Genomic DNA, 16,842 nt, shown 5'->3' with positions numbered 1-16,842 from the left:
TGGAGGACTGGACTCTGGCTGTGGCTTGGGTACTAACTTGCTGTGTGATCTTGGACGAATCTCCTAACCTCTCTGGCCTCAAGTTTCTCATTTCTTTCCTGGATCTAAAAACTCTTACCCTGTAGACTCTTTAGCTGATAGTTCCTGAGTACTGGGGGTGTTCCTATCCCAACCCCCTTGGGAGGTCACCTTATTGAATTTGCACCTCACAGCAGTGTAAATATGGCCTTGTTCCCTCTGAGTGCTCCTCACTTCCAGGCCTCATTTTGCTCCCTGGGGCCTGAAAGTAGGCAGGGCCTGTGCTCCTGGGGGCAGGTAGAGCACATCTGGCTGTGGGGTTTGGCAAGAGGCTGAGCTGTCTGGAGGGGGAGGCAGATGTCATGATGCCGCTTCCCCAGCTTGGTCCTCAGTTGTTACCTGCTATCCATGGTCCTTCCCCAGGAGACCCCCAGCCTACTGCTGCTCCGAGACACCCACGGACCTCCCCCTGCTCTGCTCTTCAGCTGCCAGACAGGTGTGGGCAGGACCACCCTGGGCATGGTCCTGGGTACCCTCATCCTATTTCACCACAGTGGAACTGCCTTGAGGCCGGAGTGAGTGCCGTGGGACCCAGTGCCCCAGGGGGCTGCGGAGATGAGGAGTGGAGGGGGAAGGCTGCCCCAGGGTGGTGGGGACGTCAGGAGCCCACAGCTGGAGCTGGAAATTGGGCATCTGGGGTTCATTTCCTGATTTGCCACAGACTTTGCCGGGTGACGTGGAGAAAGTCACTTGATCTTTCTGGGCCTCGGTTTTTCCAGTGGGGCAGATGCCCCTTGCCTCCTCAGACTGATTTGGAAGGAGAATGTGGAGCCTGCAGTCTTGTGCCTCTCAGCGGCCTGATGAGCGGGAGGGTGTTGACAGGGGGCTGTCCTCGAGGCCTTTGGGAGCGCTGATTGTGCTATTGCCCTTCCTTGTCAGAGTTGTCCCCATGAAGACCCTTAAGCCACTGCCCATGGAGCAACTCCAGGTGGTACAGAGCTTTCTCCACACTGTGCCCCAGGGGAGGAAGATAGTAGAGGAGGTGAGCAAGGGGGCCAGGCAAGGAGCTGGGGTAGGGCAGGGGAGAGGCACTCGCTCCCCTCACTTGTGGGGCCTCCTCTTCCCTTGCCCGCACTTCCTGGCTAGTCATTCTCTTTGCCCCTCTCTCTCCCCTTCTGTCTCCTGCGGTCTTTCCTTGGCCCTGCTCCCTCCCCGCTGCTGTCCCCCTTCCCTGCCCTGGTCCCTGGCACCAGGTGGACAGAGCCATCACCGCCTGTGCAGAGTTGCATGACCTGAAGGAAGCAGTCTTGGAAAACCAGAGGAAGCTGGAAGGCAGCTGGCCAGAGAGCCCAGCCCAGGTGAGGCACGGAGAGCTGCTGCTTTTGCCCAAGCCTGGCAGCCTCGTTTGGTCAGGCCTGTTGACTGGCTTCCTTCAGACTGACTTTTCCTGATTGCTGCTTCTCCCACAAGAAGAGCAGTTTTCAGAGGAAGGGGAGATTGGGAGCTGGGCCTGCAGGAAGAGGGGAAGTTTACTTTCCCTGACCAGGACCCCTCGCTGCAGAATAAACAGGATGGAGGAAGGGGCTGCTGGCGAGGTGCTGGGGACCTCTGGCTCCAGATGCTTCCCAGGCTGTTCCTGGCTCCCCTGCTAATAACACATCGCTGTTTCTTTGAGAAGGCTGGGGTCTGGTCCAGCCACTGCTTCTGGAAGAGTGATAGGCCCTGGGCTGTCTCAGCAGGCCTGTCCCTGTGCTCGGGGTGGGGTGGGGAGGTCAGCTTGACAGTGTTTGCACACAGCGCATGGAAAGAATCTGAAGTCCGCAGAGCCTTTTTCTTCTTTAATACTTAAAGAAATGTCTTTTAAAAGCAGTGTTACATTATGGAAAATTGAGAAATTAGAGAAGGAAAAAATCTCTCATCATCCAGGCACAGCCGCCTTGAGCATTTTGGGCTGGCTTCCTCCAGTTTTCATATTTCTGGTGTTCTTGTGTAGGTTGGCATCCTGCTTATTTCATGTAACCCCAGATTTCCCTGTCACACCTGCCTGTCGTCGTTGAGGTTTACTGGTCCTGGCTCTGTCACCTGCAGGTGTACGGACCTGGGCAACCTACTAAACCACTTGGTGCCTCAGTTTCTCCATTTGTGAAAGGGGGCCACTAACAGTAACTACCCCATAGGGTTGTTGTGACGATTAGCTGAGATAAGGTCATAAAGCACTTGGGGGGTGCCTACAGAGCAGGTGTTCTTGGACCTTCACCTGCTGTGACTTACTCAAAGACCCCTTCCTGTTGCACGGTGGGGTCATCTGTGTAAATACCTTGCATTGAACTGCTTCATGAAAATGAGGCTTTTGTGTATTTTGGATTTCTCCCCTTAGAAAGTCTAGATTAGCGATTGATAGACTATGGCCTGTGGGGCAGTTCCTGTCTACCACCTGTTTTGGTAAATAAATTTTTTTTGAGGGGGCGTAATTAGGTATGTATGTATTTATTTATTTAACAGAGGTACTGGGGATCAAATCCAGGACCTCGTGCATGCTATGCACTCACTCTACCACTGAGCTACACCTTCCCCCAGCTCTGGTAAATGAGTTTTGTTGGAACAAGGTGTTGCCCATCCATTTCTGTTCCGTCTGTAGCTCTCATATGCTGCTGCAGCAGAGCTGAGCTGCTGTAATGCAGACTGTGTAGCCCACAAGTCCAGAATACTATTTACTGTCTGGCCTTTTATAGAAATAAAAGTTTTCTGACCTCTGGCCTGGATTCCCAAAGATGGGATTAAATTTCATCCAAGAGCATGGCCTTTTTTTCCCTGGGCCTATTCAAATCTCCCTTGTCCTCCAGAAGGTGGTCCTGACCCTACAGGAGAATTCTCACCTGAGGTCCAAAGATGAAGAGAGGGACCTTTGGAATTCTCTGACAGCCCCTTGCCCAGAGGATGCCGGGATAGGGAGGGTCATAGCTCCTAAGCAAGGGCCTCTGGCTCAGGGAAAAGTGTTTATGTACTTGCTGCTTCATTGTGGGTTGTGGGCAGCCCTGCATGGTGGATGGTGTTGGAGCAAAGCGGGGGGCCCCAGCCTGACTCTGGGTGCAGAGCCTGCAGGGGAGGCAGTCCCTGCACTGAGAGCTGTAGTGCCTGCTGTTGTCACCTGTAGCTGTCCCTGCACCATAGATAAACCACAGCAAATGGGATAGGGTTAGAAGCTTGGGAGCACCTCCAGCCTGGTAGAACAGAGGTACGAAGGGCCAGGTAGATCATCTTCTAGGAATTTCTGAGGCCTAACACCTGTCCTTCTGGGGGTGGGGTGGGCACCTTAGCAGCCCCATCTTTACGGGGGGGCCCCTCCTTCCTGGTCCTCTCCTCTCAGAGAAACGGCAGCCAGCACGGTGGCCGGCAGAGAGCGCTGCAGAGCCTGGAGCGGTACTTCTACCTGATCCTGTTTAACTACTATCTCCATGAGCAGGTGGGGCTGAGGGATGAGCCGACCCATACCCTCTTCTCCTGGGGCCCCTTCAGCTTCCCCACCCAGTGACTGGCATGGGGTCAGTGGTGACCCCTGTGGAGCTGGGGAGGGGAGTGGGGACACATGTTGGTTCCAAAGGAAGGTGGGTATGAAAGGCAAGAGAGACCAAGATAGAGGCATGGTCCCTGAGCAGGTCAGGCAAAGGGAGGCCCCACGTCTTTTTCCTCTGGGTCCCCGTATGTGTACTCTTAGCCAGGGCATCAGACATCCTGGTGCTCTCTACCCACCCCCTCATCCCTGCCCTGGGGCTCATCTCTTGGGGCTCCTCCACCATGGGGCAGGCAGGGAGAGTTTGGGATGGCCCTGTGCCCCTGAACTCCCATCTCTCTCTGCCTCGGGCTGCAGTACCCGCTGGCCTTTGCCCTCAGTTTCAGCCGCTGGCTATGTGCCCATCCTGAACTGTACCGCCTACCTGTGACGCTCAGCTCAGCGGGGCCTGTAGCCCCCGGGGACATCATTGCCATGGGCTCCCTGGTGAGTGTGGTTGGCTGGGGAAGCAGGAGTGGGTGTGGGCAGGCCCCGAGGCCAGTAGACCCTTGGTTCCTGTGGGGTTGGGCTGAGCATTGGGCCTCATAAGAGGCCAAGAGTAGATGGCCTGTGGAGTGGTGGGACACTCCTGTGAGCGAGATGGGGTCATTCTTAGTCCCTACAAAGCATCTGCAGCTCTGACTGCTGTTCCAGGACCTGCTACTCACTCTCAAACCCACATGCTCTGAGCAGGGAGTCAGGAGACCTTGTTCTGGTCTCTTTGCCACCAGCTTCTCATCTTTGAGCTGGCTCAGCTTCCTCATTTTGAGAGTGGGCACCATCACTCTGCTCCTCGCCAGGGTGGTTAGGAAACTCCGGATGTGCAAAAGTGCTTTGTAAACTGTGAAGTGCTAGTCCCGCCCATCCCCCCATCCCCACCAGGGGCAGGCTCTGAACCTCTGCCGGCTGCTGTGGGTCCCAGGCTTGCTGCTCTCCCCACAGGGGGCGGATGACCTCGTCTCTCCAGACGCACTCAGCACCATCAGAGAGATGGACGTGGCCAACTTTCGGCGGGTGCCCCGTCTGCCCATCTACGGCACGGCCCAGCCCAGCGCCAAGGTGACCACCCGGGAGGCCCATTTGTGGGTCTGGGGGAGGGGACCTTTCGCTGACCACCCTCCTGTCCCTCCAGGCCCTGGGGAGTATCCTGGCCTACCTGACCGACACCAAGAGGAAACTGCGGCAGGTGGTGTGGGTCAGCCTGAGAGAGGAGGCTGTGCTGGAGTGTGATGGGCGCACCCACAGTCTGCGGCAGCCTGGGCCCCCTGTGGCCCCTAGCCAGCTGGAGGTGAGGCCCGCCTGCGTGTATGCACCCCTGCCTTGGAGACCTAGGAAGTTGGCCTGAAAGGGTCTTCAGAAGCTTCCATGCACCCCTTGTACGGGTGGAGAAACTGAGGCCCCTGGAGGAGCAGTCTCAGGGAGTGGCTGGTTCAGGACTCCTGCTCTGGTCCCCTCCCTGGCTCCAAGTCTGGTTTTAAACCTTGAGGCTCGAGAAGGGTCAGGGATGGGCCTGGTAGCCAGGACTGGTCCCAACCTTTCAGGGCTGGCCTGGGGGCTGCCTCAGTGGCCTGAGCCCTCTGTTCCACCCTTCCCTAGAACCTGGAGACCCAGCTGAAGGCCCATCTGAAGGCCCCAGTTGCTGAGAACTCGCAGACCCACAGGTTCCAGACGTGCCTCACCATGCAGGAGGTCTTCAGCCAGCACCGTGGGGCCTGCCCTGGCCTCACCTACCACCGCATCCCCATGCCAGACTTCTGCGCCCCCCGCGAGGAGGTGAGGGGGCCCACAGCTGAGGCCTCTGGGGAGGGAAAGGGGCCTTGGCTATGGGCACAGCTCTCCTGAGGAACTAAGAACTTATTCTGCAGGGTTTCAGATTCAGCTCATTGGATTTATTCACATGCCCCAAGCTTTGTGTTTGTGTGTGCATGTGTGCATCTGTGTGTTTGTTGTGCATCATAGGTGTGTGTAGGGTGGGTGTCCACGGTGTTGGAGTGTGTGTGTCCATTGGGGAAATGTGTTTGGAGTGGGTGCAGGCGTCACTGTGGAGTGTGTGTATGTATGTGGTGTGTCTGTAACTGTGGAGGCTGAGGTACCTCTTGTCTTTACTTGTGGAGAGCATGTGTTTTGGGGAGTTGTGTGGCGTGGCACATGTAGGGTATTTGTGGAGGAAAGTGCTGTGGAATGCTGTGTGACTCAGGATGTGAGCGTGTGGTATCTGTAGGTTTGTGCCTGTGGATATCTGTAGTTTGTGTCTTTAAGGTTTATGTGGTGTGTGTGCCTGGCGTGTAGTGTGTAGGGGTCACTGTGTGCCTGGCGTGTAGTGTGTAGGGGTCACTGTGTACCTGTGTGGTCTGTCCATCGTTTGGGTGACGTGTCTGTATCTGCAGGCCTGTGATATTCCCCGTGTGACAGGCGGTGATGGGGCTTGTATTTCCCCCTCACTTTGCTCTGTGGGTCTGGTTGCCTGCAGTGTGCTGCCCCCTAGTGGCTGTGTGCTGCAGTGCTCGGCTGAGGTCGGGACTGCCCTCAAGCTGGGACTTGGGTTGGGTCCACCCCTGGTGGGCAGTAGGGCCAAGGGAGTCCATAGCAGAAGGGAATGGCCTACACATGTGTGTGTTCTGCCTGGGGGATGGCAGGCAAGAGGAGCCCCAGGTGTGTGCCTGTGTCTGCTCACACGTCCAGTGCCTGGGGTGGGGGTTGTGACTGTATGTGAGGGTGTGGCTTTTTTTTTTTTTAACTGAAGGGGATGTGTCTTTTTACACTCAAATGGCTTTGTGTGTACAGCAGTGAGTTGAGTGTGTACATGCAAGATTGTGGGCCTGACACAGCCTGGCACAGGGAAGCACTCCCAGGACAGCTACTGGGGTTGACATTTGGAGGGATGGACCACCTTGGGAGTCTGTGCAGCCAGGAGTACCTGTGGACTCAGACCTCGGTCTTGCCGTGCAGGATTTTGACCGGCTCCTGGAGGCCATGCAGGCTGCCCTCGCCAAGGACCCGGGTACTGGCTTTGTGTTCAGCTGCCTCAGTGGCCAGGGCCGGACCACGACTGCCATGGTGGTGGCTGTGCTTGCCTTCTGGCACATCCAGGTACGTGTGGCCGCCTGTGTGAGGATAGGGGTCACCCAGGCAGTGTGGCCACTTGGTCCCTCAGGACAGTGGCCATGGCAAGAGGGTGTGGGGGACAGAGATGGTGCCTGGTGTGGTCCCAGAGCCCCCTCCCATCAGTCTTGGGCAGACGGCGAGTGGGGCTGGCAGACCCCTGGCCGAGGCTGTGGGCGTGGGGAGGGGTGCAGTCTGGGAGGAGTGCTCCCAGTCCCAACAGCTGTCCTCCCTACAGGGCTTCCCTGATGTGGGCGAGGAGGAGCTCGTGAGTGTGCCTGATGCCAAGTTCACCAAGGGCGAGTTTGAGGTGAGCCCCATAGGGCCCCCAGGGGACACCTGGCAAAGGGGAGAGGGCGGGTCTCACTGCCAGGTCTGGTGGGATCTTCGGGGCTCTTCTCCTTCATCATATCAGTTCCCAGGTCACAGATGAGCAAGCCAAGGTGCAGGGTAGCCTGGCTCTGGGCCCTGGCAGGTGGTCATTAAGGAGGTGGGGGCTGGATCCCCTGACTCTTCCTGGCCCTGCTGCTGGGCTGCTGTGTGCCCTAGGGGCCACTGGCCACCATCTTGTCTGAGTCACATTGACAACCACCTCACGGGCACCTGGGAGCCAACTGTGGTTGTTGACCTTGGTGCAGGGCCCTGGCCTGCCCCACCCCACCCCCATATCAGTTCAGGGCACTGGACAGACAATGCTAACATTTCATGTGTTGCACACCTGCTACGTCATCTTTCCTGACATCTGCAACTAGGTGGCTATGTCCCGTCTTCCAGATGGGAAAAGTGGGACTCAGAGCTGGCGCATGGCTGCCTGATGTCGGCGTTGAGTATGGTTGGCTCCCATCTGCCTTTCCAGCCTCTCCTTGTGGCTCCCTGTCCTACCCCTCTGCCTCCATGCGGCTCCTCAGATTCGCCAGGTTCTTTCATCTTCTGGGCCTTTGTGTCTGCTTTTCCCTCTCCTTGGACCACATCTCTCCTCCTTTTCCTGGCTGATTCACTGATGATTTTCATTTTTTTAATTTATTACACATAATGTAAAATTTACCACTTTAATCATTTTTCAGTGTAAGTTCTGTGGCATTAAGTACATTCACATTATTGTGCAACCATCACCACCATCTCTCTCTCCAGAACTGTTTCCTCAGGCCAAATGGACAGTACCCGTTAAACACCAACTCCTCATCTTTCCTCCCCCAGCCCTTGAAAACCACCCTTCTACTTTCTGTCTCTATGAATGTGACTATTTTACATACCTCATACAAGTAGAATCATACAGTATTTTCCCTGTGTGACTGGCTTATTCCACCTAGCATAGTACCTTCAAGGTGCGTCCATGTTGAGTATATACCAGAGTTTCCTTTTTTAAAAGACTGAATAATATTCTCTTGTAAGTATTGACCACGCTTTATTTACCCATTCATCTGTCCGTGGACACTTGGGTGGTCGTCACCTTTTGGCTGTTGTGCACAGTGCTGCAGTGATAGCTATGATTTGCTGTGATATGGGTGTACACCATCTGTTTGAGTCTCTGCTTTCAACTTCAGAAGTGGAATTGCTGGATCAATTAGTAATTCTCTGTTTAATTTTTGAGGAACTGCCATATTATTTTCCATAGCAGCTGCACCATATACATTCCCACCAACAAAGCACAAGGGTTCCAATTTCTGCACATTCTTCTTGCCAGCACTTTCTGTAGTGTTTTTTTGCTTTTTGTGTTTTTTTGGATAATAGCCTTCCTAGTGGGTGTGAAGTGATAACTCACTCTGGTTTTGATTTGTGTTTCTCCAGTGACTAGTGATGTTGAGCATTATTTCCTGTGTTTTATAGCCATTTGTGTAGCTTCTTTGGAGAAACGTCCATTTGACTTCTTTCCCCATTTTTGATTTGGGTTGTTTATTGTTGTTGAGTTGTAGGAACTCTTCATATATTCTGAATGTCAATCCCTTATCAGATATGCGGTAGTTCTGTGGGTTGCCTTTTTACTCTATTGGTAGTCTCCCCTCATGCAAAAGACTTTTAATTTTGATGAAATTCAAGTCAATTTGTTGATTTTTTTTCTTGTTTCCTGTGCTTTTGGTGTCATATGCAAGAGGTTATTGCTAAATACAATGTTGTGAGGCTTTTCTTCTGTGTTTTCTTCTAAGAATTTTATGGTTTTGGCTCTTAACGTTTAGATCTTTGATCCATTTTGAATTAATTTTTGTACATGGAATAGGGTCAGGGTCTAGGTTCATTCTTTTGCATGTGGATATCCAGTTTTCCCAGCACCACTTGCTGGAAAGAATATCCTTTCCCCATTCAATGGTTTGGCAAAGCTCATTTGTGTACATGGGGGTTTATTTCCAAGTTGAATTCCTAGTCTTCATGTCAGTCCCTCAGATGTGACAGTTGAGCTCTCCTTTCTCACACCCAGCCCTGTGCTGGGACCTCTGTGCGCTCCCTTATTCACCCTTCACGGCCCTCAAGAGTTAGGTGTCCTTACTCCTCATTGACAGATGAGGAAACTGAGGCATGGGGAGCCAAGCTCATTACCCTAGAACCATGTCAGAGAGGTGGTGGGGTCAGGGCACAAGCCAGGTGGTAGACCTCAGAATCTGTGTTCCAGAGTTACATGACGTGGCCCAAAGACCCCCCTATGCCCGCATCCTCACCCACCCCAAGACCTTCTCATGCCCAGACCAGCTTCATTCATGATTAATTCCGGCCTAGTGAACCTAGTCCAGTGAGGAACATTCAGTAGAGTGTGAAGAGGGCTGAGATAGACCTGGTTCTGAGGGCTGAAAGTGCAACTGAGGGAGCCCAAGAGGGCTTCGTGGAGGAAGTAACATTTGAGTGCATTTTAGAAAGATGAATGAGTCTGCTGAGGGAGGAGGGGTAGTGTGCAGAGGGGATCAAGTGTGCAAAGGAGGGAGTCTGGAAAGGGCAGGAGCTGTAGAAGGCTGTGGTTGGCCAGAATGAAAGGAAGCAGGGCTGAGGTGGGGGTCCCTGATTGTAAGGACCCTGGTGGGGGCCACACTATGTTTGACCTTAAGCTTGCGGCCAGCATGGAAATAAGGGAGGTCATGATCAGACTCTAATTCTGGACGGCCAGTGTGTGGATGGGGGAGTGGAGAGGAGAGCCTGGGGCCTGAGTGAGGAGGGGGCTGCCTGGTGAACAGGAGAAGCCCAGTCCCCACTGGTTGGTCTTGGGGACCATTGGTTGTAGGGCAAAGAGGGAAGACACCCAGGATGACCTCGGGTTTCTGGCTGGTGCTAGTGACAGCCAAGGAGATGAAGAGTTCAAGGGGAGGAGCAATTTAGGGGCAGAGGCTAGGAGTTTGGTTCATTGCGTTTGAAGAAGCTGCAGCCCTGTGCCTGGGGACCTGCCTGTGGGCCGTCCTCCTCTCCAGAGAGATGTCCATGGCAGAACTCAGGACCAGAGTGTGGCCTGAGCCATATTAACCGAGGGTCCTCCCAGGCGATGGGTCCTCTTCTTCCACTGGGCTGTAGCTCCACCCCTGCCAGTATGCTTGCTCTGGGCCAGTTCCTTCTGAGAAATGCAGGGGTGAAGGAGAGCCCTTCCAGCCACCCTCCCACCAGGACCCAGTCTTGGGGAGGGGATTCTGGCCATGTGTGCACGTGGCAGCCAGATTGTGAGAAGAGCTGAGTTAGGCTGGGTTTTGTCTTTCATTCAGCATTGTTGGCGGCTGGGTGCTTCCTGGGTGGAAAGCCCTTGTGCTCAGGGATCCGGGAGCTTCTCATCCACTGACCGACTGTGTGGGCTGTTGGCGGGTAATCGAGGGATTCCAGGGAGGCACTGAAGCCTTGGGAGGAGTTATGAGTGAGGCTGGGAGGCCAGTGGGGTCAGGTGGTGCTGGACCTTATAGACTTTTCGGGGTTTTGTTTGTTTTTGGGGGGTTAATTAGGTTTGTTTGTTGATTTATTTATTTTAAATGGGGGTACTGGGGATTGAACCCCATGCATGCTAGGCATGCACTCTATCACTGAGCTATACCCTCCCCATTCCCGACCTTTCGGTTTCTGTGTTGAGTGCAGGGGAACCAGAAGGAGATTGAAGCCCGGGAATTATACAAGTGGGACATGCTCACATTTATACTTCAGTAAAATCTCTCCGGCTACCAGGGAGGGGAGGAGGCAGGGCCACTGCAGGTGATGGAGGCCTGGATTGTGCTGGCCGTGGGGGGCAGGGTAGACAGAGTCGGAGTGGTGTGGTGTCCTCGCTGGGTTCCTCATAGCCAGGAGTCTGTGAGGGGCCTGGGGGCTGCTGCAAGCAGAGGGAGAGCCAGCAGGACCCCCACATAGGCTTATCATACACCCTCTCCTCACCCCACCAGCCCCAGTGACATGACAACTCTCTATTTTATAGATTAGATTCCTGGGTAAGGTTTTGTTTGGAGCAAGGTTCATACTGCTTAGACAAATAAGCACCTTGGGAGCCCTGGCCTCAGAGATACCCAGGAACACCCCTCTGAGAACTGAGGGGCGGTCAGGGCCTGGGCCCTGAGGCCGGTGTGCCCTTGGTGCCGGTGAGCCGGTTGCTGGGGCTGGAGGCCCCCCTGCCCACCCTGGGGCTCTGCTTATCCCCCCTCCTCTGGCCCCAGGTGGTGATGAAGGTGGTGCAGCTGCTGCCTGATGGGCACAGTGTGAAGAAGGAGGTGGACGCGGCACTGGACACGGTCAGTGAGACTATGACGCCCATGCACTACCACCTGCGGGAGATCATCATCTGCACCTACCGCCAGGTGAGCCCCAGCCCCGGCCCGAGTGCGCGGCCCAGGTCGGGGCCGACGGGGTGTGAGGGGCTAGGGGTCCCAGGGGACCCGCAGGGGCTCTCAGTCACTTCTCCACCTTCTGGGAGTGGAGGTGATCCTTGAAATGGAAACATGCCCAACTGCAACTTGCCCAGGTGAGATTCTGGGGTGCTGGGCGGGGTGTGTGCAGCTGTGATGTTGGGAGTGTTTAACAGCTGCTGCGACTCTGGGGCCTGTCAAGGGTGTGTCCAGTCAGAAGGGCACCCTGTCCTAGGTCCTGTGGTGCCAGTCATTAACCTTCCAGTGTCTGGGCCATGGAGGGCCCTGGAGGCCCTGGGCAGGGGTCAGGTTGGTAGATGGGACCACTCTGTGGCCCTGGAGAGTGGCTGTGTAATACCCGGCAGGGAAGCAGTTCAGTGCTTTAACAGGTGATGCTGCCTGAGGGACTGGGCATTTAATTATAAAAATCAGAAGTTTTCTATAAAAGTCTAGATTTCATACAAAAATTCAGAGTTTTAGCCTATCTGTAAAAAACATGTCCTCCAGTTGGCTGTGGTACCCAGCACTCTGTCACACATGGCTGGCCCAGTCCTGTAACCCGCTGGGCTGCTCGGAGCATGGGATGTGGTGGCCTCCGATCTCTGTGTGAGACACACTGACCTGCCTAGTTCTGTTCTTCTCTGACCCAGGGAATCTGATTGGCTGCTGGGGCACAGGAGGGAGCTGGAGCAGGAGGGGGCAGCTGTGGGGGGAGTGAGGGGCTTCAGGAAGGCTGTGCCTGTAGTGAGTGATCCCCACTGTGGGTGCCGACCTTGTGCTCACTGCTTCTAGTCAGCAGTCGCCGAGGTCAGCTTCTGCCTGTGGTCCCTGCCGAGAAGGGGCAGCTGCAAGCCAGCCCCATGGTCCGCCTGCACCGGGCGCACACTGTGATGGCTGATCCACGCCAACCTTTGCTCTGGGCCACAGATCAGACCATGATTGGGAAAAAGAGTTTCCCTGGAGGTGGGCCACTTGGGGTCAGGCTATGCGCAAGGCCAGAGATCAGTTGGAAGGGCTGCTGAATTTGGGGTGGGGAAAGTAGTTAAGGTTCCAGAAAGTGGACTTTGCTGAGCTGCATAAGATAGACTAGTTTTCCCCAGGGCCAGCAGCTCCATTGTATCCCTTTGGAGCTGCCTTTGGGTCTCGTTCATGGTGGTCTCGTATGCTGCCGCCAGGTGGCAGCAGTGAACTGAAAGCCTGGGCTTCTCCTGCTTTCAAAGGACACGGAGAGGGCAGAGAACTGAGGCTTCCAGTTCTTGCTGTAGCAGGAGGCCCAAGTGGTTGAAAAGGGATGTCTAGCCCTGCTTCAGAGCACCACAGGCCCCCCTGTCAGTGTCCCCCTCTCCACATCCCCTCCCTTCAGCCCTGCTGGCTCTCCATTGCCTTCAGCCAACCAGGTATCCCCCTCCCCACCAGCGGATAGGCCCTCCCCTCCTCAGCTCTGCAGCCGTGGACGTTCATTGTGGGGCACAGAGGGTGCAGCAGGGAGCATCAGGAGGACGTGAGCCACGGGGAGAGAGGAGAGTCCCACAGAACTGGCCTTGAACAATCCCAGTGTAATGAGAGCCAGGGAAGGCACTTCAGGCAGGAGGGGCTACATGGGCAGAGGCCGCGAGGCCAAAAAGTGAAGTGAGTTCAGAGGCAGTCAAGGTGCTTTGGTGCCCGCAAACACAGTTGTGTTGGAAGCTGTCAGAGCTGAGGCTGGATGGGTGAGTTGGCTTTTCCTGCTGGCAGTGGGAGGGAAGGGTGGTATGGTTGGGGCTGTGTCTAGTGGTAGATGCTCTGGCTGCCTTTGGGGTTGTGGGGTGTTTTAATGAGGAAGGAGGAAGCAGAGCCAGCAGAGGATTCTCACCCCCTGCTAACCAGGACTCCCCTTCCATTCCAAAGGCCAGGATGGTGCTGACCTCTGCAGTGAGAGGATGGGAATCCCTGAGCCCTATCCCCGGGCTTCCTGGTGCTGGTGATGGGGGGAGTTGGGGTGAGGGTCCCGGCAGAAGCAAGATGTGGAGTCATTCCCCAATGTGGCCACCAGGTGGCCCCAGTGAGCTGAGCTTGGGCCAAACTCGCAGAAGAGCTGAAGAGCAGAGGGGCCTGAGACACCCTCTAATCCAGTTCTTCTCACCCTAGCTGCACAAGAGATTCACCTGGGAGCTTTAAATCAGACCAGTGCCTGAGCTCCATCCCCAGAGATTCTGATTTAGTTGGCCTGCTGGGGAACCAGGGCATGGGTCTTTTAAAGTTCCTTAAGTGATTCCAAAGTGCAGTCAAGGTTGAGAGCCACATACTCTAAGCAGGGGTCCCCAAGTTTAGTGAGGTTAGGGTCACCTGGAGGACTTGTTAAAATGCATGTTGCTGGGCCCACCCTGAGCTTTTGATTCTGAAGGTCTGAGTGTCTAGCAAGCTCCTGGATTAATGCTGATGCAGGGCAAGGACCACATCAGGGATCTCCCGCTGTAGTGTCTTGCCTTCTTGCTCTCCCTTGGTATAACAGCTTTACAGAGATAGAACTCACACAACACACAATTCACATATTTAAAGTGTGCAAGTCAATGGTTTTTAGTACATTCACAGAGTTGTGTAAATCATCATCACCACAATCAAGTTTAGAACATTTTCATCACCCCAGAAAGAAACCTCCTGCCCATTAGTGGTCATTCCCCATTTCCCCCTTCCCCCAGCCCCGGGCACCCACCAGTCTATTTTCTGTCTCTGGGGACCTGCCTATTTTGGGCATTTCATATAAATGGAATTATACAATATTTGGTCCTTTGTGACTGGCTTCTTTCACTTAGAGTAGTATTTTTGAGGTTTATCCACACTGTAGCATGTATTAATATTTCATTCCTTTTTATGACTGAATACTATTTTACTGTATTTCACATTTTGTTCATCTAATCATCAGTTGATGGACATTGAATTGTTTCCACTTTTTAGCTATTATGAATATAATCTTATGAGCATTCATGTACAAGTTTTTATGTGGACATTATATACATAGAAGTGGAATTGCTGGGTCACATAATCTTTTGGGGAACTGCCAGACTACACCATTCTACATTCCCATCAGCAGTGTGTGAAGGTTTCAGTTTCTCCACATCCTCACCAACACTGGTGATTGTCCTTTTTGATTGTAGCCATCCTACTGGGTGTGAAGTGATATTTCATGATGGTTTTGATTTGCATTTCCCTTATGACTAGTGATGTTGAGCATTTTTTCATGAGCTTTTTGGCTATTTGTATATCTTTCTTGGAGATTTGTTTTTTCAGATCCATTGCCCATTTTTCACTTGGTTTTCTATCTTTTTTTAATTGAGCTATATATAGTTCTTTTTGTGTTCTAAATATTACATACTCTAAATACATACCGGATATACGCTTTGCAGAACTTTTCTTGTATTCTTTGGATTGTCTTCACTTTCTTGATGATGTCCTTTGAAGCATGCAGTTTTTAAATTTTGACCATGTCCAATTGATCAGTTTTTTCTTTTGTTGCTTGTGCTTGCAGTGTCGTGCTTAATCTTAAGGATTTACCCCTGTTTTCTTCTAGGAGTTTTATAGCTACAACTCTTACATTTAGTCTTTGATCAATTTTGACTTAATTTTTATATATGGTGTGAGATAGAGATTTAATTTCATTCTCTTGCATGTAGATATCCAGTTGTCCTAGCACCATTTGTTGAAAAGATGGTTCTTTCCTCCTTGAATTATCTTGACACCCTTAAAAAAGATCAATTGACTATAAATGTGAAGGTTTATTTCTAGACTCTCAATTCTATTCCACTTATCTATTTGTCTGTCCTATGACAGTTCATACTGTTTCAATTACTGTAGCTTTGTGGTTAAGTTTTGAGATTAGGAAGTGTGAGTTTGCTAACTATGATTTTCTTTTTCAGAATTTTTTTTTTTTGTGGGGAGAGGGTATAGCTCAAAGTGGTAGAGTGCATGCTTAGCATGCATGAGGTCCTGGGTTCAATCCCCAGTACCTCCTCTAAAAAAAAAAAAAGTAAATAAATGAGCAAATTTAATTATCTCCTTCCTCATCTCAAAAAAAAAAAATCCAATATTAAGAATTTTTTTTTTTTTTGGTTATTCTGGGTCCCTTGCATTTTCATATGAATTTTAGGATCAGCTTGTCAGTTTCTGCAAAGAAGCCAGCTGAGATTTTTATAGGGATTGTGTTGAATCAGTTTGGGGAGTATTGCTGTCTTAACAATAGTCACTCTTCTGATCCATGAAAATGAGATACCTTGCCATTTATTGAGGTCTTCTTTAATTTCTTACACGATGTTTTATAGTTTCTGGAGTGTAAGTATTGTACTTCTTTTGTTAAATTTGTTTTCAAGTGTTTTATTATTTTTATGCTACTATGAATGGAATTGATTTCTTAATTTCATTTTTTAGTTTGTTCGTTGTGTAGAAATACAACTGATACTTGTATATTGATTTTCCATCTTACAACCTTGCAGGATTCATTTATTCTAATACTTTTTTTTTTTTTTAGTGAATTCCTTAGAATTTTCTATATACAGGATCATGTCATTTGCAGATAGAGATGTTGTATTTTTTTCTTTTCACTCTGGATGCCTTTTACTTAACTTTCTTGTCTGGCTACCCTGGCAAGATCTTCCTGTACAATGTGGAATCGAAGTGGCAAGAGAGACATCTTTGTCTTGTTCCTGATCGTAAGAGAGCTTTCAGTCTTTCACCATTAAGTGTCACGTCAGCTGTGGTTTTTTCACAGATATCTTTTATCAGGTTGAGGAAGCCCCCCCACCCCATTCTTATTTTATTGAGTGTGTTTTATAATAAGGAGATGTTAAATATTGTCAAATGCTTATTTCTCTGTCCATTGAGATGCTCTATGCTTTTTGACCTTTTTTCCTGTTGGTGCAGTATATTATTTGCATTGATTTTTGGATGTTGAACCAAGCTTGCATTCCTGGGATAATCCTGCGTGGTCACGGTGTATATTCTTCTTTCTGTATTGCTGCATTTGGTTTGTTGAGGATTTTTGCATCAAATTCATAAGAGCTATGGGATCTGGGGTTTTCTTTTCTTGTGATGTGTTTGTTTGGTTTGGCAGTAGGGTAATATTGGCCTCGTGGATGTTACCCTCTCACTTTTCCAGTGGGGAAACGGAAGCCTAGAGAGGGAGGGTGGAGTATCACCAAGTGTATCTGTCAGCTTGGGCTGATGTAACAGCGTACCACAGACTGCAAGGCTTAACCAACAGAAATTTATTTTCTCACAGTTCTGAAGGCTGACAAGTCCAAGATCAAGGTTCTGGCCGATTGAGTTCTAGTGAGAGCTCTCATCCTGGCTTGCATACAGCCGCCTTCTCACCATGTCCTCACATGGCCTGGCTGTGTGTGTGTGTACAGA

General features: G+C 51.8%; 1 protein-coding gene across 7 annotated transcripts in view; it reads left to right on the top strand.

Moving 5' to 3' along the window:
• PALD1 (phosphatase domain containing paladin 1) overlaps positions 1–16,842 on the top strand; it is a 143,770-nt gene that overhangs the window by 44,815 nt on the left and 82,113 nt on the right. For all 7 annotated transcript variants that reach the window (XM_064488092.1, XM_031461136.2, XM_031461134.2 and 4 more), the window contains 11 exons: positions 442–593; positions 958–1,060; positions 1,272–1,376; positions 3,386–3,481; positions 3,887–4,015; positions 4,511–4,627; positions 4,701–4,856; positions 5,165–5,341; positions 6,518–6,658; positions 6,909–6,980; positions 11,272–11,412. In XM_064488092.1, the coding sequence (XP_064344162.1) occupies positions 442–593; positions 958–1,060; positions 1,272–1,376; positions 3,386–3,481; positions 3,887–4,015; positions 4,511–4,627; positions 4,701–4,856; positions 5,165–5,341; positions 6,518–6,658; positions 6,909–6,980; positions 11,272–11,412 (1,389 nt within the window). The remainder of the gene's footprint in view (positions 1–441; positions 594–957; positions 1,061–1,271; positions 1,377–3,385; positions 3,482–3,886; positions 4,016–4,510; positions 4,628–4,700; positions 4,857–5,164; positions 5,342–6,517; positions 6,659–6,908; positions 6,981–11,271; positions 11,413–16,842) is intronic.

Source organism: Camelus dromedarius, chromosome 8, assembly GCF_036321535.1.
Source record: "Camelus dromedarius isolate mCamDro1 chromosome 8, mCamDro1.pat, whole genome shotgun sequence".
Taxonomy (NCBI): domain Eukaryota; kingdom Metazoa; phylum Chordata; class Mammalia; order Artiodactyla; family Camelidae; genus Camelus; species Camelus dromedarius.
The sequence above is the reverse complement of the archived record's forward strand: the minus strand, read 5'-3'. Positions and strand labels throughout refer to the sequence as shown.